The sequence below is a fragment of the Chiloscyllium plagiosum genome, unplaced genomic scaffold (assembly GCF_037043375.1).
Source record: "Chiloscyllium plagiosum isolate Xiang-an unplaced genomic scaffold, Cpla_swu_hap1 HiC_scaffold_15, whole genome shotgun sequence".
NCBI classification, from domain to species: Eukaryota; Metazoa; Chordata; class Chondrichthyes; order Orectolobiformes; family Hemiscylliidae; genus Chiloscyllium; species Chiloscyllium plagiosum.
In genome coordinates, this window is record NW_028270153.1 from 33,730,567 (window position 1) to 33,754,435 (window position 23,869).

Here is a 23,869-nt window from a genome sequence, read left to right on the forward strand (position 1 = left end):
GCCAGGGCACCTCCTTGGCATGGTGCCAGATTTAACCTGCTGCCAGGAAAGGTGAAAACCATGCCATAGAGATCACTAGATCATTGCAGGCAGCTTTCCAAACAAGCAGCAGTGGGTACTGTTGCTTGCCACTGACTGTAAAATGTACTTGGAGATTTTAGCTCATTATTTACCTGAGATTTCCTTGACTACTAGGGTCAGCAAATCTGTCAAGTTTACTCTGGCATTTCTTTTAACTGCATAAACTTCACACATTAAGAATTTGTACTGGAACAATATAAATATAAATCAGAAGAGATTTCAGGTGGGTATCGGTAGGACATTCCTTTCTTATGTTGTGTAACAGTGCCCTCAGGTGGCTATCATTAATTCTTATTAACACTGAGACATCCCGAATCAAAATTATTGATGAGATCCTAATCTTCATTCACCTTAAGGGAAGAAAGGGGTCTTTTTTTTTAACACAACTGTTATTAAATAACATGGGAGAAAATCCAGATTTTTTATACATAGCAATACAAAACAGTATTTTTACTTTCAGACCTCATATGTATCTTTAATTCATTTTTACCTTTTACAAAAAAAACTTTCTTAGCTACCTCAGATCAACCCAGACAATCAACTGTCTTCTTGGTCAGTTAATTTGCCTATCGTAACTTCTTGGCTTTTAAAATCATCAATTCATTGACTTTTCTCCAACTTAAGGGCAATTCTATTCTAATTACAGATTAAATGCTGGTCTTTTCTGTGACACCCACATGCCATTAAAGAATAAAAAAAATCCTTATTTGCCAAGTGCCTAGGAACTTATAAATATTTCAATTGATATAAGTCCAGTGTGTTTTGGTGCAGTACATTTTCCTAACACTATGAATACATTTTATACAGATTTCTTTTGATCAGCTTATTGTGAATTGTAAGATTGTGTTCTTGGAATTTCAGCATAGCTCTGAATTGGACTATTGTGACCAGAAAAGAGAGGTCATTCAAAATTCAAAAAAGGGAGAATCTGGTCATATTTCATATAGCAAGCATAACTTAGGTGACATTGAGTGACTTTTCTAGGAAGTATGATAAGCAGATGTTCCTGACCTGAGGCAAAAGCTACTCCAATACCATCAGTGTAAAATGCTAAATACTTTGGATGGCACAGAAGAGTCTGTTCTGCATACTGGATGTTAACCTCAGGCAGAAGATAATAGTCTTGGCAGTTATTATATGGACCAGGACTTAAATGACAATAACTTGATTAATCTGATTTGAGAGATTTTAACTATTGTTTATATAATGTTTAAGCATTCCTATCATTTGTTCACACCTGTTGTTTGTACAATGTTTCAGGGTAACTTGTTAGCTCTCGATTCCTGAACTGCTTGCATGTGGTTTACATTTTTAGACCAAACTAGAATATACATTTGGACAATTTTTTTGAGGGAAAGTAATCTGCAATCTGTTGAATTATTTGTCATTTGTGGGTTCTTCAATGTCTAACAGAAAGAATGAACACTCTGGTCAGTGTCATCCTCATCCCCACATTAGCTTTGAAGCTTTCATCCTGAGATGACATGACCCTGCATTTAAGAGAAGTTTACAAGTCTTGAGGGAAATAGAAGCTGTTACAAAATCACTCTATTTTTCACCAAGAAAATGTTATGATTCATAGGAAGTTAGGGAGAAGCCTTTTTAGTGATATGAGGATAGGGAGTGAATAGCTTTCTTTCAGCTGAAGAAGCTGCTGGATCTGGGTGGGTGTTGGTGGAAAATGGGGTCACCATAAGGAGGTTGGGGGAAATAGAGACTGAGGATGTAAAGCCGAAAAAACAGTTTCAAACTGTCAACAAATAAATATTCAGGTAAATAGAAAATCTTGAACCATTAAGGTACTGATTTATTTGAAATGAATTTGATACCTCTATCCTACAAGAGTTACAACAGGGAAAAATGTAATGGATGCTATTGTAATGAATTCAGTGTAAATTGTTAAATTTAAATCTAAAGTTGGAATCTGAAATGCAACAAAGATTCATGTATTAATTGCCTGGTTAAAATATTCTAGCTGTGTGCATGTACAATGGAAACACATTACCTATGATCTCACCAATCTGTGTTGGTGTGTTCACAGTGATGGCTTTTTGTGTACAGATGCGTGTCAATTTTGTTTAAACCACTTACTGCTAATATATACCTGTTTTCTTGTGCCAATTTAAATATGGCGGTCTGTAGGATATTAATGCTTTTCTTGCCTAGTGTGGCTTAAAGTTTAATGGAAGTTAATATTGTTTTTGGAGAAATTGGTGAATCTTTCAAATTCTGCTTCTGTTTCAAAATATCTGACATGTCAAGACACGTTCAGAAGGTGATGTTACGAAATGACTATCAGCCAATTGAGAAGTTAGTAAGATTGGGGGAAAAAAGTCCCTGAAAAACAAAAAGTAGCCCTTGAGAGGCACTGCTAAATGTCAAAGTGAGCTGTTTAAAAGAATTGATCAATGCTGTGCTATTTTGTCCCAGTTATAATGAAAAAGGAAGGCCCTGAGTACTTTAGTTCTCACACTTCCTCACCCTTTGCACACTCCCCAGGTCAAGATTCATGCCACCTCCAGTCATTCTGTGACCATTCCATGCCAAGCTATTATTCTGCATGCATCCTCATGTTCCCAACCACCACCCCCACCCTCTACCTGCCCCCCCCCATGCTAGGCTGTGGCGCTCACATACTCATTCACCCATTATGCATATATAGGAACAATGAGTCCTATACTGAGAATATCATGTGTAATAAAGTACTTTTTAAAGAAACAATTTATTCATAACTTCCATGTTAAAGCAAAATCCATTCACTGCTGTCCAATAAAAGTGTCAATAATCCAGACATTTAGAGTTTAATACTTGAAATGTCAAGCCCCTTGAAACCACTTAACAATGTGTAAATAAATAGCTTGAAATTGAGCAGCCATCAGATAGCCATCCCTGATGAAGGGCTGATGCCCAAAACGTCGATTCTCCTGCTCCTCAACGCCGCCTGACCTGCTCTGTTTTTCCAGCAGCCACCTCTCAACTCTAATCTCCAGCATCTGCAGTCCTCATTTTCTCCTAGCCATCAGATAGCCAGAGCAGTCAGTCAAACAGGGGCTCAGATGTTTTAGCCTCGAATATCTGGCCTTTCAACTGAGAATGCATAATGAAGCTTGGCTGGGAGCCTGGCCATCCATTAGCCTGATGAAATATTTGAACCCAGGGAAAACATTGTGTGGTGAACATCACTATCTCCCTGACCTTTTTTGTCAATTATACAAGGTTTATTTATACAACATGGTGGTTGCAAGGGCTTGCAGCTCCGTTCTGAATGATTAACTGCGGGCTGGTAAAAGTATCACAGGAGTTTTCTTTTAAAGCTCCTAAATAATAATGACTTTTTAAAAAAGCATACTTTTGACAATTCTATTATCTCTTTTGAGTTAATTATTTTATACAGTGTGTGGTAGGTGAATAGACATGCTGGTATCTTAGCTGAATGTAAGCATGGTTTGGGGTTAGGTAGTGGGTCATTGTCTAACATGGGGCTGTGGTGCATGAGAAGGACGTTTTGAACTTATTATCAGGAGATTTCCTCATGAAGACTATGGTTCATTACATTCTGGAGTTGCCATGGAGCACAATGTTTGAAGACCTGGCCTGATTATATGAAAATTGCAGAAGATTAGGACACACCTATCATCTCAATAAATCCAGGGAGGTTGAGAGTGCATGATGTGGGTTCACAACTTGAACTTGCCCTCATCCTTAATTGGTTTCACTTGCCAAGTTATTACAACTCAATGAAAATCCAAATACCTGCTGTCCACATTGTGGATTCAAAGAATGTATAGATTAAGCGTATGTAGTTGGTCTCAAGACCATTTTCCTCCAGAAATAAAATATTTCTCTTCTGCACCCTGAAATCTCTTTGGCTGTATTTTCTAATTGTATGGAGTTCATTGCTTTTATATTTCTTTTACAATACGTTCATGTTTGGTTTTCATCTCTGCAGAATAGTTTCTGTTCTACAGCAAGGTGAAAGTTACAGAATAAATCTGCAGTTAGTTCTTGACCTGGTCTGGAAGAGAAGTAATGGGAAGCCCTGAAAGCAGGTAATATCATACTAATTGAGCTTGACACCATTTTCAGTGCAATTCCAGTTTAATGTGTCCCAGAGGAGTACCTTTGACCTTGTGAGCTTTCGTATGCATCATTTCCAAGTATTTATATTGTAACCATGGTGGGGTGAACTGCTCTGAATATTGGATAGATCTGACCTGGTCAGGAGAATTTCAGTTGGCATTACGTAAAATAAAGGGGGACTGCCTGACACAGGGCCAGGACTGCGATTCGCAATCTCAAGCGCATTGCTTCAATAAAATAATGTGTTTGCTTATATGCAGCCAGTAGCCCTCAAGTTTGGCATAAACAGGTATTTACCAATAAATTCTTGTGTAAACCACCACATTCACACAGCCATCCCACTAAGGATCACTTTATCCATCCTGAACAGTAATCGAAAAGGCAGAAAAGCAGACAGAATGAGAAACAGTTTACCAGAAATAAATGTACAGTTGAGCTGAGGTGATCATTATTTCTTACCTTTGACAGTTATTACAGAGAAATGTGAGCAGCACCAGTAGCAGGAAGGCTCCCCCAGCCACTAACAAACCACAGACCAGGATTTGAGGCTGACTTTCCTGAGAAAATCCTGTCTCCTTTTTAAACACGTGCAGAGGAGAAGGAGCCATAATCTTCCCTTAGTTGTGCCCTGTTAACTGCGAAACAATAAAACAATGTGTCATGAATCTGCCAAGTAGTCCCATTTTACAATTATTACAGGTATATCAACATTTGACTTATATACTTCATTGACATTTTGAGTCACAAATTAAACACTGGTTGAAATGTTAGACAGTGTCATACCAAAGCGACTGAACCGTTAATGATTCCATTGCAACATCTTTATTGTTTTGTTAGCTGTTGCTTTGTAGGTAGCATTCTTGCTTCTTGAGTCATAGAATTTTGTGTTCAAGTCCTGTTCCAGGGCTGCACAGAGAATAAAAACCAAGGCTGGTATTCCAGTGAAGAACTGAGGAAGTCCTGCAGAGTTGGCGACGCTGTCTTTCAAACCTTATCTGCCTGTTTGGGTGAAGCTAAAGATTCTGAAGAAGTGCAAGGCAGATACTTCTAGTGACCCGGTCAATATTTATCCTTCAACCAAGATTATGAAAACTGATGACCCCATCTTTACCACATTGCTGTTGGTGGAAGGTTGTTGCATACAAATTAATTGGCTGCTGCATTTCTCACCGAACAATAGAGGCTAAACTTCAAAGGGACTTTATTGCCTATACCGCTTTTGAGATATCCAGTCATCATGAAAATAAACACGTCATTATTTTGTTTGCAATATTTAATCAAATTCAAAATCTATTAATCTATTGAATTATTTTGACATCTATTTTAACTCTGCTCCACAGTACTCTTAACCTAATGAAAATCAGGCAGGACATAACCATTAAAATGAAGTGTGGATTCATACATCCTTTTTCAACCTAATCTTGGAAGCTGCCCTGCTAAATTGGAAGCATAAGCACATCCACTTCAAACAGTTGGAATCCTCTTTGAAGGTGCAAATTGAGATCCAATGACATGAGTGGAGACTAGTCAGCCATTTTAACTATAGACCTGAGTAATATATACTTTTCTGCCAAGTACAACCAACCAAGGCCAGGAGCAACATTTCTTTGTTGCACTAATCTTCAGTAGGAACTTTAGCCATTGTTCTGGATGGCAACCACCTGCTACTTTGTTAATTTCTAGACTGCTGCTTTGTGCGAACTTCCAGGCTGGATGTTAATGAAGCAAGGTCTCCTGGTAGCCACGAGCAACTTCATTTCACCAAGTAGTTAAACTCGAGGCCAGATTTCAGGCAGACTTACTTGTTCTTTGGTGCTTCATCATCTCCCACGCTTGCAAAAAAAAATTTAAGCATGGGGCAATTTTAACCTTGCCTGCCTGACAAAACAGAAGCAGAGGACAAAGACCCTCAAACCAGACTTTGCAGTGATGTCCTCCTCCTTTCTGACGTGCTTCATTTTTAAACATTGACAGCAAAGGACGCCTGCCAATGGGCATCTTTCCTCCAATGTGCAGATTAAGCTCAAATTACATAATTGTGGCTTAACCACATAAGCAGTGGTCCGAGTTGGTATCCATTGTGGCATTCTCAGCTAGTAAAGTTAGCAGGAAGAATCTTTGCCTGAAGTTTAAAAACTTATTTTACTGTCTTGTGGGTTCACAAAGAGCTGGCATTCTTTTCCAGGTCATACTAAGCAAACCTAGCTTTCCCTGTTTCCCTCCCCTTACCCAATTGCATGGCCACCAAGCCCTACCATTGTATGATTGAACTGAGGCCTGGAGCCCTTTGTTATGGTGACTGGCAGCTATCTGTCAAACAGATGCAGATAAGGGACTGTATCATGCAATTACCAGGGGGTTCCTGGCTTCATGCTACTTAGGCCAGAATAATCATAGAGATATACATCACATAAACAGACCCTTCAGTCCAAATCGTCCATGCCGACTAGATATCCTAATTAAATTGAGTCCCATTTTGCAGCATTTGGCCCATATCTCTCTAAACCCTTCCTACTTATATAAGAATCCAGATGCCTTTTAATTGTACCAGTCTCCACTGCTTCCTCTGGCAGCTCATTCCATACACACACCACCCTCTCCTTGAAAAAGTTGCCCCTTAGGTCCTTTTATACCTTTCCCCTCTCACCCTAAACCTACACCCTCTAGTTTTGGACAGCCCCCACCCCAGGGGAAAGACTTTATCTATTTACCCTATCCATGCCCCTCATGATTTTATAATTCTCTATACAGTCACCCTGTACACTCTGAGACTCTGACACTCCCGGTAAAACAGCCCCAGCCTATTCAGCCTTTCTCTTTAGCTCAAACCCTTGAACCCTGGCAGCATCCTTATAAATCTTTTTTTAACCGTTCCAAGTTTCACAATATCCTTCCTATAGAAGGGAGACCAGAACTGCATGCAATACTCCAATAGTAGCCTAGCCAATGTCCTGCATAGCCACAACATGACTTCCCAACTCCTATACTCACCAATAAAGGCAAGCATACCAAATACCTTCTTCAGCAACCTGTCTACCTGTGATTCCACTTTGAAGGAACTATGAACTTGTATTCCAAGGTCTCTTTGTTCAGCAACTCTCTCCAGGACCTTACCATTAAGTGTATAAGTCCTGTCCTGATTTGCCTTTCCAAAATGTAGCACCTCGCATTTATCTAAACTATATTCCATCTGTCACCCCTCAGCCATCTGCCCTTTTGATCAAAATTCCATTGTACTTGGAGGTAATCTTCCTTGCTGTCCACCACACTTCCAATTTTTGTGTCACCTGCAAACTTACTAACTATACTTTGTATGTTCACATTTAAATCATCTATATAAATTATGAAAAGCAGTGGACTCAGCTCCAATCCTTTTCCCCATAGTCATAGAGGTGTACAGCACAGAAACAGACCTTTTAGTTCAACTCATCTATGTCGACCAGATATCCCAACCCAAGCTATTCCCACCTGCCAGCACCTGGCCCATCTCCCTCCAAACTCTTCTTATTCATATACCCATCCAGATGCCTTTTAAATGTTGCAATTGTACCAGCCTCCACCACTTCTTCTGGCAGCTCATTCCATACACATCCCACCTTCTGTGTGAAAATGTTAGCCCCTTAAGTCTCTTTTATATTTTTCCCCTCTCACCCTAAACCTATGCCCTCTAGTTCTGGGCTCCCCCAGACTTGGGAAAAGACCTTGTCTATTTATCCTATCCATGTCCCTCATGATTTTATAAACCTCTATAAGGTCACCCCTCAGCCTCTGACGCTCCAGGGAAAACAGCTCTAGCCTGTTCAACCTCTCCCTAAATCTCAAATCCTCCAACCCTGACAACATCCTTGTAAATCCTTTCTGAACCCTTTCAAGTTTCACAACATCTTTCTGATAGAAAGGAGACTAGAATTGCACGCAATATTCCAACAGTGGCCTAACCAATGTCCTGTACAGCCGCAACATGACTTCCCAACTCCTGTACTCAATACTCTGACCAACAAAGGAAAACATAACAAATGCCTTCTTCACTTTCTTATATACTTGCGACTCCACTTTCAAGGAGCTATGAACCTGCACTCCAAGGTCTCTTTGTTCAGCAACACTCCCTAGGAGCTTACCATTAAATGTATAAGTCCTGCTAAGTTTTGCTTTCCCAAAATAAAGCAAAACTTAGCATTTATCTAAATTAAACACTTCTCAGCCCATTGGCCCATCTGTAAAGATCCCATTGTAATCTGAGGTAATCTTCTTCGCTGTCCACTATACCTCTAATCTTGGCATCATCTGCAAACTTACTAACTATACCTCTTATGCTCACATCTAAATCATGTATATAAATGATGAAAAGTAGTTGGCCCAGCACCGATCCTTGTGGCACTCCACTGGTCACAGGTCTCCAGTTTGAAAAGCAATCCTCCACCACCACCCTCTGTCTACTACCTCTGAGCCAGTTCTGTATTCAAATAGCTAGTTCTCCCTCTATTCCATGTGATCTAACCTTGCTAACCAATTTATCATGAGGACTCTTAGTGAAATCCATACAGATCACGTACACTGCTCTGTCTTTATCAATCCTCTTTGTTACTTCTTCAAAAACTCAATCAAGTTAGTGACACATGGTTTTCCATGCACAAAGCCACGTTGACTATCACTAATCAGTCCTTGCCTTTCCAAATACATGTATATCCTGTCCCTGAGGATTCCCTCCAACGACTTGCCCACTACTGATGTCAGACTCACTGCTCTATAGTTCCCTGGCTTGTCCTGACCACCTTTCTTAAGTAGTGGCACCATGTTAGCCAACTTCCAGTCTTCCGGCACCTCACCTGTGACTATCGATGATACAAATATCGCAGCAAGGGGCCCAGCAATCACTTCCCTAGCTTCCCACAGAGGTCTTTGGTACACCTGATCAGATCCTGGGGACTTATGCTTTTTAAGATATCCAACACCTCCTTCTCTGTAATATGGACATATTTCAAGATGTTGCTATTTACTTCCTCACATTCTCTATCTTGCACATACTTCTCAACTGTAAAAACTGATGCAAAATACTTGTTTACCCCATCTCTTGCAGTTCCACACATAGGCCTTGCTGATCTTTAAGGGGCCCTATCCTCTCCCGAGTTACCCTTTTGCCCTTAATGTATTTGTAGAATTGCTTTGAAATCTCCTTAACCATACTTGCCAAAGCTATCTCATGTCCCCTTTTTGCCCTTCTGATATCCCTCTTAAGTATACTCTTGCAGCCTTTGTAGACTTCTAAGGAATCACTCAATGCTTGCTGTCTATACCTGACATATGCTTCATTCTTATTCTTGAACAAAACCTCAATTTCTCTAGTCATCCAGCATTCCCTACACTTACCAGCCTTGTCCTTCACCATAATGGGAATATACTGTCTCTGGACTCTCTTTATCTAATTTTTAAAGGCTTTCCATTTTCCAGCTGCCCCTTTATGTGCAAATATCCCTATGTCCCCAATCAAGTTTTAAAAGTTCTTGCCAAATACTGTCAAAATTGTCCTTCCTCCAGTTTAGAATTATAACTTTTAGATCCAGTCTATCGTTTTCCATCACTATTTTAAAATTTATAGAATTATGGTCGCTGACCCTAAAGTGCTCCCCCACCGATATCAAGTCACCTGCCCTGCCTTATTTCCCAAGGGTAGGTCAGGTTTTGCAACTTCTCCACATACTAAAACAGAAATTTTTCTTGTATTCACTTAACAAAAGTCTCTCCATCCAAGCCCTTAACACTATGGCAAATCCACTCTATGTTTGAAAAGTTAAAATTCCCTCCCATAACCACCCTATTATTCTTAGAACCCTCTGTATTCTGTTTGCTTTATCCTTATTCTGCCTGACTTGCAATCCAAATTAATATTGGGGCTATAAACTTGTCAGCTTGACTAATAACATATACATGACACAATTTAATCTAATACTTTACACCGAAAACATGAAACTTATTCATCATGAGGTTGGCCCTATCCTCAATCGAGAATTCTTCACTACTTCAGTTGTGTTTGATCCATCTCCTGCCATTCTGCCCTCACTGTCCCACAATAATGATAAGGTCCCCTGGTCCTCACTTTCCACTCCAACGGCCTCTGCATCTAAACCATCATTAGCTTCCATTTCCACACACTACATGGTTCCTAACATTTGCTTCAAACATGGCAGATGGGGAAATTGGTGTCCAGCTGAAGGAGCTGGTGCACAGGCAGAACTTCCTTGTCTCAGATTCAGGAGGACAGGCTCTGAGACTAGACCATTCCAGTGTTATCCAAAATTGCTCCTGGGTCAGTGCAGTATCAGCCAGCTGGAGGAGCGCCCAGCAATGCAGGACTAAGGTCAATGTCACCTTCTACTACACCAGCATACATGCCAACATCTGCTCTCTACTACTTCACACTCATTCTGCTGCTCCTATTGTAGACACCTCCCACTAATACTCAAGCTCTACCAGTGTCCTTGTTCCCTTACTTATCCTCACCCACCCTAATCTCTGACACTATTAACTCTGCATGCCCTCTACGCTGCTATTTAGTCAGGGCATCTCTCCACCTACATCAAAAGTATCAGCTATGCCACCCAATTTCATTTCCTGTAATATCTCTCATTCCGGGATGAAAGTTACCCCCAATAGAGTTGAAAGAGTCAAGATGAGCTGTCTGACATATAGTTCCTCATCCCTTATGAGGAGAACATCCTGACTCTGACTGTCCTGAGTAGTTAACAAACTGTTTCCAAGGCCCTATCCTGGTATTAGAGGTTTGCCCAGAAATTATTGTGCCAGCACTCCCTGAATGAAGTGCTATCCCCTTGACTTGATTGAGTGAGGCCTGCTGACAACCATGACAAGCATCCTTATAATAGATTATCATGGGAGGAGGATGCAGAGATGCTTCAGTGTGATTTGGACAAGCTGAGTGAGTGGGCACATGGATGACAGATGCAGTATAATGTGGATAAATGAGAGGCTATTCATTTCAGGAGCAAAAATAGGAAGGCAGATTATTATCTGAATAATTATAAATTGAAATAAGGGAAAATACAATGAAACTTAGATGTCCTCGAACACCAGTTGCTGAAGGCAAGCGTGCAGGTGCAGCAGGTGGTAAGAGTGCACATGGTATACTGGCCTTCATAGCAAGAGAATTCAAGTACAGGATGTCTTACTGCAATTATACAGGGCCTTGATGGGATTACACCTGCATGCAAATTTGGTCTCGTCATCTGAGAAAGGATGTTCCTCCTAGAAAGAGAGTGCAGTGAGGGTTTGCCAGACTGATTCCTAGAATGGCAGAAACAAAACCAGAAACTGCTGAAAAAGCTCAGCAGGTCTGGAACATCTGTGGAGAGAAATCAGATCAATGTTATTCCGGTAGGAAGGGTCACTCAATCTGAAACATAAACTCGGATTTCTCTCTGCAAATGCTGCCAGACCTGCTGAGCTTTTCCTGAAATTTCTGGTTTTGTTTCTGATTGGCAGCATCTGCAGTACTTTTGGTTTTTGCCTCAGATGGCAGGATTAAAGTATCAGAAGAGGTTAGATCAGTTGGGATTATATTCACAGGAATTCAGAAGAATGGGGAGGAAACTCATATAAAAACAAAATATTAACAGGACTAGGTGCAGGAAGGATGTTCCCAATGGCAGAGGAGTCCCGAACCAGGACTCACAGTCTAAGGATATGGAGTAAACCATTCAGTACTGAGAAGAGGAGAAACCTCTTCATCCAGACAGTAGTGAGCATGTGGGATTCACTTCTGCAGAAAGCAGTCGAGGCTAAACATTGTATGATTTCAAGAAGGAGTTGAATATAGCACTTGGAGCTATGGGGGATCACACCATTGCTCATCAGCCATGATCATAATGAATGGCAGTGCAGGTTTGAGGGCCAAATGGCCTACTCCTCTTTCTATTTTCTATGTTTCTATGTGTCTGTACAAAATGGCAAAGCAAGATAGAAGTAATGTGTGTATCCAGGTAGGCTCAATGTGAGTAAATATGATGACCGTGAGTAAAAAGGCCAGAGATACAGCCTGGTCCAGTCCATGAGCTGGGTGTGTCCTCCTGAGCACCCAGGCTCCTTGCTGCAGCATTACAATGAGAGTTGCCAGTGTAGCCCGAGGTACAGCTTTGAAGAGCAGTAACATCCCAGAGGTGGATCAGAAATGTGCCTTGAGGGAAGGTTAGAGGTTGACATATATCAGATGCCAGGGACAGGGGGTGCATGTCACTTGTGCCCATGGAATGTACCACAGGATGTTGATGCTCAGTGTCCAAAATGGAGATCTCTGGGAACAAAGATAAGCTTGGCAAGATGGCTTAAAAAAACAGGTGAATCTTTGACGGATCTACATTAAATTGAATAAGTCATTAAAGTTATAAGTAATATAAATTATTTCATTGGCTATATTTATAAAACTGGACACCTTAATGTAAGTATAGGCAGGACGCAACAACAAACGTTAACTCCTTTTTCCATAATTCAAAACATTAGGAATAAAATGAGCATTAATGCTATCACATAGCAACACAGAAAGTTGTTGCAACTTCCAAATGGTCCCAGAGAAATCAGAAATTTAGATACAGAGATTAGATAAAGAATGAAAGGGAAATACATGCATTTACATAATTACTTTCATGACCTCAATATATTTTATCGCCTTTCATTTACAAAATTACATGCTTTGTAAAGTAGGAAACTGCCCAGTCTTCATACTATAGTTCAATAATGATGTTTGGAAGTATAGAAAAGGCTTATCCCGTTTTCTATCATATCCGTTCTAACCATTTCAAATTGCTTCGCATACAACTAATTTAGAAATATAGCTGCAGCCATTATGTCAATAGCTACTGTTACATTTTATGGCTGAGAGTTAAGAAGTTGTACCACAATTTCAGCATGGAAAATAATTTAAACATTTCTGAATTTAATTATACTAAAATGCTGTGCAAACAAAGTAATTCTAATACCCAGTAAATGCTAACAAAAGCACAACTGAACAGAAATGTTCATTTTTTGAGATGTGTAGCTCAGGTTGATGATAAGTCTGTAAGTTTGCTCGCTGAGCTGGAAGGTTTGTTTTCAGATGTTGCATCACCATACTAGGTAACATCATTACTGAGAGTCTCCAGTGAATCATTGTTCAATCTTTTGTATTTATGGGCTACGCAGATACACAACATGGACGCTGTCATTGTCACACACGCTGTTTTAAAATTTATGTTCCCATTAATTTCCACAGCCATGCTAACAAATCCTGGTGAATGGATTTAGGATTTATCTAACTCATGATGTGATTATTAAAAATATATCTTTCCAAAATTTAAATACATAAATTTTAAATTAGGTCAAACAAGAATGTAAACAAAAAACAAATTGGACTTCAATAGCCAGCTTGCTAGCATTCTGGGCCAACATATGGACATTTCTCATTCATCAATTATCAGAGTTGATGGCCACTGGTTTTCTTTGTTTATGTTCCATACAGTCTCTTGTCAATCACTTTCAAAATCATAGCAAGTTAATCTCATCTCAGACAAGATTAGATAGGATTTTGTTGTTCAAATAAATGTTCATTGACGGGAATCCTGTGAAGGTGGCTTAAATAGGAGAAAGTGAGGACTGCAGATGCTGGAGATCAGAGCTTAAAAATGTGTTGCTGGAAAAGCGCAGCAGGTCAGGCAGCATCAAAGGAGCATCCTGAAGAAGGGCTTATGCCCGAAACGTCGATTCTCCTGTTCCTTTGATGCTGCCTGACCTGCTGCGTTTTTCCAGCAACACATTTTTAAGGTGGCTTAAATGTCTATTATTAAAAGCTTACTATATTTCAGACTTAAGAGGCTCATAATTCATAACAAAACAACAGAGTTACGGTGATCACAACAAATCTGTTACGTTATGCCACAATTGTATCAAAATAGCACCAAAGAAAATAAACTGGTTTTCCCAGATGTCAAGCAAACCTTAAAATTAAGTGCACTTAATTCTACTTGCTATAGAGTTCATAGCCTTCTGGACAAATTCACAAAAGTGGTAATGGAGTCTGTGTGCTAAAATAAACCATTGGGCATTGTAATCCATGGCCACAAGCCAACACTAAGCTGTCCAACTACATAAAGGTCAGCAGTCTGATGGAGCAGAAAACCACAGCAGTAGGGAATTTAAGGAAACTAACTTGGACTGATTGAATGCTAGGGTTCAGAATGCATGAATTACTTTCACATCTTTAAGGACAATCGCTTGGAACTCTACATATTACAGCTCTGAAATTGACCATCTAGCTCATTGTGCCATTACCAGTGTCAGTCTTCAACTGAAAAACTGTTTAACCTCGACATAATTTGTGTCCTTGAACTATATTCTTCTGCATTTTCTACAAGAATTTCCTCAAATCCTGGGCAAAGTACTTCAATAAGCTTTCCGATAAAAAAAAGACTTGATGCCCTAACATGCTTGCAAACATTTTTCTAATCTTCCCTATTTCACTCCCCAAGTGATGTTCCCATGACTAATGCTAAAGGTCATTATGGAAACCAAAACCAAATATGTTGAAAAGAAATAACATTGCACAGGATTTCACAGTTAAGTGAACAACTTTAGGTAAATGAATCCAAATTGTTATTTTAAGGAAGAGATAAGAGTCATTCCTGCTGCCTTGGTTAATATTTACCCCTCAGTCAATATTATATAAACAGATTCTCAAATCAGCATCACATTTTTGTTTGAGACAGCCTGCTGTATAAAATTGGTTGCTACATCTCCTGCATTACAATAGTGATTCCAATTCAAAATTACTTCATTGAGTGTCAACCACTTTGACACACCCTGTGGTCATTAGCAATTCAATATAAATGGAAGTCATTCTTTTTTCAAGGATTTCGCCAGGAATTGAATTGAATTGAATTTATTGTCACGTGTACTGAGGCACAGTGAAAAGCTTTGTCTTCCCAGCAATGCAGGCAGATCACAGTTAAGTAACATAGATAAGTAAATAATAGGTAAACAGCGGCAAAAACAAAAACACAGGTACAGGCGAATGTTAAGAGTTTGTGAGTCCATTCAGTATTCAACAACAGTAGGGTAGAAACTGTTACAAAACCGGCTGGTGCATGTTCAGGCTTCTGTACCTTCTCCCTGGTGGTAGAGGTTGTAGAAAAACATTGCCAGGGTGAGATGGATCTTTGAGAATGCTGGCGGCCTTTCCTCGACAGCGGGCCTGGTAGATGGATACTATAGATGGGAGGATGGCCTCTGTGATTGTCTGGGCCGTGTTCACCACTCTCAGTAACTGTCTGAATGGTACAGTTGCCATACCAGGTAGTGATACATCCACACATGATGCTTTCGATGGTGCATCTATAAAAGTTGGCAAGGGTATTTGCTGTCATGCCAAATTTCCTCAGCTGCCTGAGCAAGAAGAGACATTGCTGGGCCTTTGTAACCAGTGCGTCCACATGAAGAGTCAAAGAAAGCTTGTTGTGGATGACCACTCCCAGGAGCTTAACACTCTCCACTCGTTCCACCTCTGTGCTGTTAATGTGTAGGGGCACATGAGTAACATCCCGCCGAAAGTCAATAAAGAGTTGCTTGGTTTTGCTGGCATTGGGAGCTAGGTTGTTCTCAGTGCACCATTTTTCCAGGTCTTCCACCTCCCTTCTGTAGTGTGTTTCATTGCCATCTGAGATTCAACCGACTATGGTGGTGTCATCAGCGAACTTGTAAATGGCATTAGTCTGGGATTTGGCGACGCAGTCATGGGTATACAGTGAGTACAGTAGGGGGCTGAGTACACACCCTGGGGGGCTCCAGCAATGAGTGTTAGTGATGATGAAATATTGTCCCCAATCTTCACTGATTGTGGCCAGTGGGTCAGGAAACTGAGGATCCAGTTGCAGAGAGTGGGGCTTAGTCCGAGATCACTGAGTTTAGTAATCAGTCTCGAGGGGATAATAGTGTTGAAGGCTGTAATATAGTCAATGAGCAGGATTCTTATGTAGCTGTTCCTGGTGTCAAGATATTCTAGGGAGGAGTGAAGGGCAAGTGATATGGCATCTCATGTGGATCTATTGGTCCGATAGGCAAATTGGAGTGGGTCAAGAATAGTGGGGAGGCTGGAATTGATTAATGCCATGACCAGCCTTTCAAACCACTTCATGACCACCAAAGTTAGGACCACTGGGCGGTAGTCATTGAGACATGCTGCATGAGCCTTCTTAGGCACTGGGATGATGTTGGCCCTTTTGAAACAGGCAGGGACAGGGGCCTGCTGCAGGGAGAGCGTGAAAATGTCAGAGAACACCTCGGCCAGTTGATCTGCACATACTCTGAGTGTACGTCCTGGTACTCTGTCTGGTCCCATCACTTTCCTTGGATTCACATGAAGGAAAACTGATCTGACCTCTGATGCAGTAACTGTTGGGATAAGTTTGTCAGGACTTGTTGGAAAAGGTGTTACCTCTCCATCAAAATTCTGCTCAAAGCAAGCATAGAAGGTGTTGAGACGATCTGGGAGGGATGTGTCATTGTCTGTTATCATGCACTGACTCTTTTTAGAACCTGTGATGTCATTCTGTCATTGCCATAGTTGCTGGTTGTCTGTCTGCGTCTCTAGTTTGGATCGATATTGGTCCTTGGCTGTCTTAATGGCTCTGCAAAGGTCATACTTGGATTCCTTATATTTGAGTGGGTCTCCTGATCTGAAGCCTCACACCTGTTTTTTAGCAGGTTCTGTATGTCCTGATTCATCCAGGGTTTCCTGTTGGGGAACACCCGGATTGACTTCCTCAGTATGCAGTCCTCCACACACTTGCTGATCAAGTCTGTGACAGTGGTGGTGTACTTGTCCGAGTTACCTGCGGACTGTTTGAATATGGCCCTATCAGCTGATTCCAGACAGCGCCGGAGTTGATCCTTTGCCTCCTCCGATCAGCACTGAACCTGTATCCGCGAGGGGTTCTCCTGCTTGAGATTTTGCCTGTAAGCTGGGAGAAGAAGCACGGCATTGTGGTCGGAGTTCCCGAAGGTGAATAATGTTTAAAACAAATGATAACACTTTAGTTTGTTGTGAGACTCCTGAAAGTTTGTATATGCGTACACAATTTTTTACAAGTTGGAACATGCAATAGACATGGCAAGAAAAGCCTGACAATGCTGGAAGAAACATATTGCACTAGAAGTGTCCCAAGGAAATGTCTATATCTGAGGTATTCACCTAATTGTTCTTTTCTCAAATAATGATAGACTAGCTGTGTATTTGTGTTGTGTCTTAATTTTAGATTCAGAACTATGCACAGCATAACAACATATCAGGAATGTAAATGTTGTGATCCATGAGCTGATTCACAGTTTGCATGTTAAAATTAAGGGATGAAAATTGTACTGATTGTGAACTCTTCATTCCTAATATTCAATCAAAGTGCCAACAACACGTTTTACTGACACTGTCATGTTTGACATGTGAAGAAATACTGACATCTGTGGTCTAAAAGAAGAACAACACCTTCAGATTTTATTCTCAACTCGGAAGTCTTATCAAATGTATGAACTGACTGACTGACTGCTTCTGATTAGATTAGATTATTTACAGTATGGAAACAGGCCCTTCAGTCCAACAAGTCCACACCGACCATCTGAAGAGTAACTCACCCAGACCCATTCCCCAACCCTATATTTATCCCATACTAATGCACCTAACACTACGGGCAATTTAGCATGGCCAATTCACCTAATCTGCACATCTTTGGATCGTGTTGAAGCAATGGAATTGAAACTCAACAGAGAACAATGTTAAACAAGTTCTTACAGTTTCTCAGGTTCAACAGTTTGATTTGGTAGAGTAGACAATTTCAGTTCATGAGGGGGATGTTTGGGGTATTGGATGTTCTAACATAATATTATATTAAAGCTAATTTTTAAATCTTGCCTGCTTGACCTGTGTTCACAGAGTAAGGGTTTATTATGACACGTGTCATGATCAGACCCTGGGCAATGTTCCACAGTTTATTATGGTTCCAGGCAGGCTCACCCCAGTTATCAAGGTCCAGGTTAGAAACAATGAACTGGCTCCCCTTCTTTATTCACCCACCCCTTCAGTCCATTGTACCAAGGTTAATTTACAAAGGAAAATGATTCATTTTCTTGTGGAAGCTTTGCTCCTAGACCAAATGAACTGATGTTTGAAAAGGAGCCAATTTAAGAGGCTTTCTGGAGCTACCAAAAAAATAACTATTAAACATGAAAAGAAATAATAAGACAGTACACACAGGTTAGAAATGAGAAGTGAGTCCAAAAGAACATCAAAAAGGTAAAATATATGTTGGTCAGTCCCTGGGTCATTCATGACATATAGATAGTGTAATGTTGCAGCTGATAATGTGGATGTTATTGATAGCATCGTTATTGATAACTCAACAGTCAAGTTTGAGATTACTGGCTTTGCAGGTTGATAAAATTCACGTGTTCTGATTTCTTTCAACAGTGGCTGGCTAGTAGCATTCAGAGGAGAGAACATCTCTTCCCTTTCAGTACATGCAACGCAAGGCTATCTAGTTGGTGGCACTTCAACTGTAACCTTCACAGTACACGAGAGCTCAAAGTCAGGCTAGCGCGTGTGGGTGTCTCAGCTCAGGAGCACATCTTCCACTCGCATACCTTCCACTGGAACACTTTCTTCCACTAGCATAGGCAGACCAGGGTTTCAACTGGCTTTTAACTCCTGTTCTTGTGCGTTCTTGATGGGGGATGATTTGATACATGGCTTTCTCACAGACTACTCTCTTTTTCTCTATTGTATTCACAATCTGATCATTTCCAAGAGATTACAATGCAGCTTGTAATGCGTTTTGTTCCTTTGAAGCTAGACACCTGCAGGTGTGGTATTTGCAAGTTTCATTCCAGACAACCACTGGATTTACAGTCATTTTGACTCACTCAGCCTTCTTTTAAAAGTTTGCTATATTCTGAGGTGATTCACATTTATAATCAGTGGTCATGTCACAGAACAGAAATTATTTAAAGTACATTTCATGTCTTTCCTATTACGATAACTTGGATTACTGAACTTATTGAATCCTGATGAAATTATTTTTAAAAATCTTCTTCATGGCATTATTCAGATGCCTGTCACTAGGATTGAAGAGCAGCAAGATAGAAAAGCTGCCCTGATATACTGCAATACAGTATGTAGTGTTCATAATCCTGTTCAATCGACACAAATCATCTTCAGTAACTTCATCAAAGACCAAACTTTATATAATCTTGGCTTCAGTGGGAAAGTTATTGCAGCTTTCCTTCACAATTATTTTGTTCAAAAATGAATCAAAGCCATGTGGCCCAGAAAGTACTTTTCCTCTCATTGTGAGGCCAAGATAAGAACAATCGTGTTTTTGGTCCTCAAAAGGAAAATTTAGGCCTTCTCTATCCCAGGCTCCCCATTACTTGCTCACAAATGACGACCCATCCCCCGTAAGTCCCTTCAGTGAAAGCTGTCTGGTGGGATACATTCCGAGTGATGACCTCATGATATGTCACATTCCATTCTCTCCTGAAGCTTCTTGCTGGGATGCTATATCAAAGACCTGAAGTTCTGGTCGTTGTGGGCCTCATGCTACTGAGGTCAGGAAAGTTTGTGTCCCGCTGCATGCACCTGCCTAGGGTTAAAATAAAAGGCATTGGTACTTCATTCCCCAAACAAATCACCAGGAAAATCAGATGGCCAATTGTCTCAGGAGAAAACAGGGATTAGCACCTACCTGGAGATTGCATCACCATCACTAACCACTCACATCCCCAGACCAACGGGATGACCACCACTGACCTAAAAATTAGATGGTTACTTCACCACTGTGCTGGAATAGTTAAGTAATGAGAGCAATGAGTTTCCACTGCATCACTACATTTAGTAGCTTGAGTTTCTCTTTTTTGTTGCTGTTGCAATCTCTTTTACTTTTAGATTAGATTAGATTACTTACAGTGTGGAAACAGGCTCTGAAGTCATTTTAACCCATGTTCAGATAAACTATTACACAAAGTCAAGATCTAACTCAATGGGTGTTTCCACACAATATGAAAGTATAGCTGGAATCTGATTGGGGTCTGAGCGATGTGGCTATGGCAAAGTTTGCGGCACCTTGGAGTGCAGGTTCATATTACTTGAAAGTGGAGTTGCAGGTGGATTGGATAATGAAGAAGGCGATCGTTATGTTTTCCTTTATTGGTCAGAGTATTGAGTACAGGATTTGGGAGGTCATGTTGCGGCTGTACAGGACATTGGTTTGGCCACTTTTGGAATATTGTGTGCAATTCTGGTCTCCTTCCTATCAGAAGGATGTTGTGAAACCTGAAAGGGTTCAGAAAAGATTTACATGGATGTTGCCAGGGAGAGGCTGAATAGGCTGAGGCAGTTTTCCCTGGAGCATCAGAGGCTGAGGGGTGACCTTATAGAGATTTATAAAATCATGACGAGCATGGATAGAGTAAATAGACAAGGTCCTTTCCCTGGGGTGGAGGAATCCAGAACTAGACGGCATAGGTTTAGGATGAGAGGGGAAAGATATAAAAGGGACCTAAGGGGCAACGTTTTCACGCAGAGTGTGGTGCATGTATGGAATGAGCTGCCAGTGGAAGTGGTGGAGTAGACAGGCAGGAGGTGGGAAGAACACAACAAGCCAGGCAGCATCAAGAGCTGGAATGTCGACTTCTCCATGTCCTGATGCTGCCTAGCTTGCTGTGTTCTTCCAGCCTCTTGCCTGTCCACTTTGAATTCCAGCATCTGCAGTTTTTTTGTCTCTAGAGGAAGTGGTGGAGGCTGTTATAATAACAACATTTAAAAGCCATCTAAAAGGGTAAATGAATAGGAAGGGTTTAGAGGGATATGGGTCAAGTGAAGACAAAATGGATAGGATTAGGTTGGGATATCTGGTTCTGGATTAGAGTGGTGCTGGAAAAGCACAGCAGGTCAGGCAGCATCCGAGGAGCAGGAAAACCGATGTTTCGGGCAAAAGCCCTTCATCTGCAATCCTTGTTTTTACCTGGGATATCTGGTTGGCAGGGACAAGTTGGACTGAAGGGTCTGTTTCTGTGCAGTTCATCTCGATGACTCTAACTGGGTGAGAAGGCTGATGAAGCCAATTTCAATGTTGGGAGTCTCTCACTCTATCCTTTATGCTATCCCCGAGTGCTATGACATGTTTCTCACTCAGAGGCATGTTACCAATTAAAGAGAATTATTATTTGCTAAAATCACTATGGTTGCTATGGATTCTTTAATGTAGCCACATATCAGACTGCTTGTCAGTACGGATCTGTCTATGAGGGAAAGGAGGAAGGGTTAGGGACAGGGACAGTGATGGCAATGGACATCTTTCTGTAGCAACACCAAGACATCAATCTAACACACATAGTATGTGCCAGCTGCCTCCGCGGCAAACACACTACACATTCATTCAACAAATGGCCATGTCAGGAACCAGTGGGAACCAGCAACAGGCTCAGGAGCAGCAACAGCCCAGGTTGGAGGACAAGGTGCACCCTTGTCCAGGGAGAGGTCGATACTGCATGATCTCTCAGGATGTATGGAGTGCACTGGAGGCTCAGAGTTATCTGTACTTCACTGTAGTTCCTGGGCATGAGTAAGTCCCAATGCTGAAGCAGGATCTGCACATCCCAGGCCACAATGATGGAACTGTGCCTGAGGCTGTCATCTCCCAGCGGCTGTGAAAGCCATTGCCACCCTGAATATCTATGCTGCAGGATTTTTCCAGGAAGGAATGTGTGACCTCTGAGCTCTCTCTTAGTCGTGCACTCATAGCTGCATCAGGACAGTGACCAATGCCATCTGTGCAGGTTGCCCCAGTTCATTTCATTCTCCCATGACAAGGTCAGTGCTGCAGGATTCAGAAACATAACTGGTCACTCCAGGTGCAGGGTGCCTACATGTGCACAAATGCAGCAATGAAAGGGTGGTATTACAACACTGTGGAATTCATCACCATTTGATTATCCATTTGATTAATGTGCAGGCGATCTGTGATCACCCTTATCACTTCCTGGAGGTATGTGCTCACGTCCCTGGCACTACCCTTCCTATATTCTAGAGCATTTTCATGTACCGGGTGCATTTCAAGGCTGGTTACTGGGGGCAAGGGTTACCACTGACCATGCCTCTGACACTGTTGCATAAGCTCCTGACCGACATTGAGCTCAGCCGCACCTTTGACTGGGCGATGGTAGAGCACATGATGGGGTTGCTGAAGATACGATTCCACTGCATGGGGAGCTAATCTGGGGAAGGGCTTTCTAGTAGAGTTTGGATAGACTGTGCTGCATCAGCCTGGCATACAGAGTTCTGTAAAATTGAAGCAGGTAACAAGATGATGTGCTGAATGCAGAGGAACTGGGCGAACGGAAACAGTAATTGAAAAGGAGGATGAAAATATTGGGAAGGAAGAAGCTGTGATTGTCTACAACAGAGCTCAGGTGCTACAGGCCAGACAGAAACTCATTGACATCTGTTTCCAATAATAAGAGCTGGGTGCAGCAGACAATCATGGACTGTAAAATAATTGTTAGTTATTATGCTAAAATCTGGTTTCCATTGTGGGGGTGATCTTATTCTCGGTTTGGTTTGTTGTGATCGCTTTTGATTTCTGTAAATAAAAGCTCATGTTTGGATTTGTCCAGCTGCTTGCGTGTATGTGATGTCCATGTTATGGTCGATAAGAAGGTGAGGGTCTTCAGTGGACATTGGGCACAGGATAGCACTGACTTATAGCATGTTTCAGCACTGCAGATGCATTAAACATTTATTTGAGTACTAAAGTGGTTCTGCCACATGGCAATACGTTAATGGACGTGAAATATGGCATTTTGCTTCAGCACATTGAATAGGTTACCCGAGTGAGATGGCTCGAGTTCTGTTAGCAACCCACTCAGTCTCCATCATCCTTTGTCTGCATCTTGCACGATTATATCCCTTCCCTTGCAATGGCAAGAAAGTGGATAGAAAGCTAAAGATTTGAACCCAATTTTAAACTGTGCTCATGTTGGAATGACTTATCACCAAAATAACGCTTTCACCCTTTAATTATCACAGCAATGGAAAATTCCTTCAAATGACACAGGCTCTGTAAATACTGTGTATCTTGTCAGCTGGCACTCGGCAAACACTTCAGCATTCTGAAAAAAAATATATCGTTTCTGTCAACTCGTTAGTGATGTACGACTCAGTTGTTCTGTACATGCGTAAAACCTACTTTCCAAGTCTGTGGTTTTGACTTTGTTACATTTAGAAATGCTATGAATTTGGGACAAAACAAGATGACTACACAGATAGGGCATGATAAATTCTACCTGCAAAAAAACCTAATGTGCATGAATGTGGTCTAGCTTCTGCACACAGCCCTGTCAAAGACTGGGTTGATTTCATGACGACTTGCACAGAACCACTTCCTCTGTCAAAGAAGACTTACTCAAAATAAATTGATCATAATTGAACAACAACCAATGCTCAGATTTCCTTGATGCCCAAGTACCATACCGCAGGAATGGCAGGATTCATGAGGATAGTACACTTGATTTGATATTGGGAGAGGTCAGTGTAATAGAGTAAAAGTGAGTGGCTTCAAGCTTGAAGAGCTCATGTATAATAGGTCTGATGTTATTCTGCACTTTAATATGTGATTCAGTTAAAAAC

General features: G+C 41.1%; 1 protein-coding gene across 2 annotated transcripts in view; it reads right to left on the reverse strand.

Moving 5' to 3' along the window:
* LOC122560140 (phosphoprotein associated with glycosphingolipid-enriched microdomains 1-like) overlaps window positions 1-23,869 on the reverse strand; it is a 113,396-nt gene that overhangs the window by 55,027 nt on the left and 34,500 nt on the right. For both annotated transcript variants that reach the window (XM_043710433.2, XM_043710432.2), the window contains exon 2: window positions 4,621-4,796. In XM_043710433.2, the coding sequence (XP_043566368.1) occupies window positions 4,621-4,769 (149 nt within the window). In that variant the 5' untranslated portion in view covers window positions 4,770-4,796. The remainder of the gene's footprint in view (window positions 1-4,620; window positions 4,797-23,869) is intronic.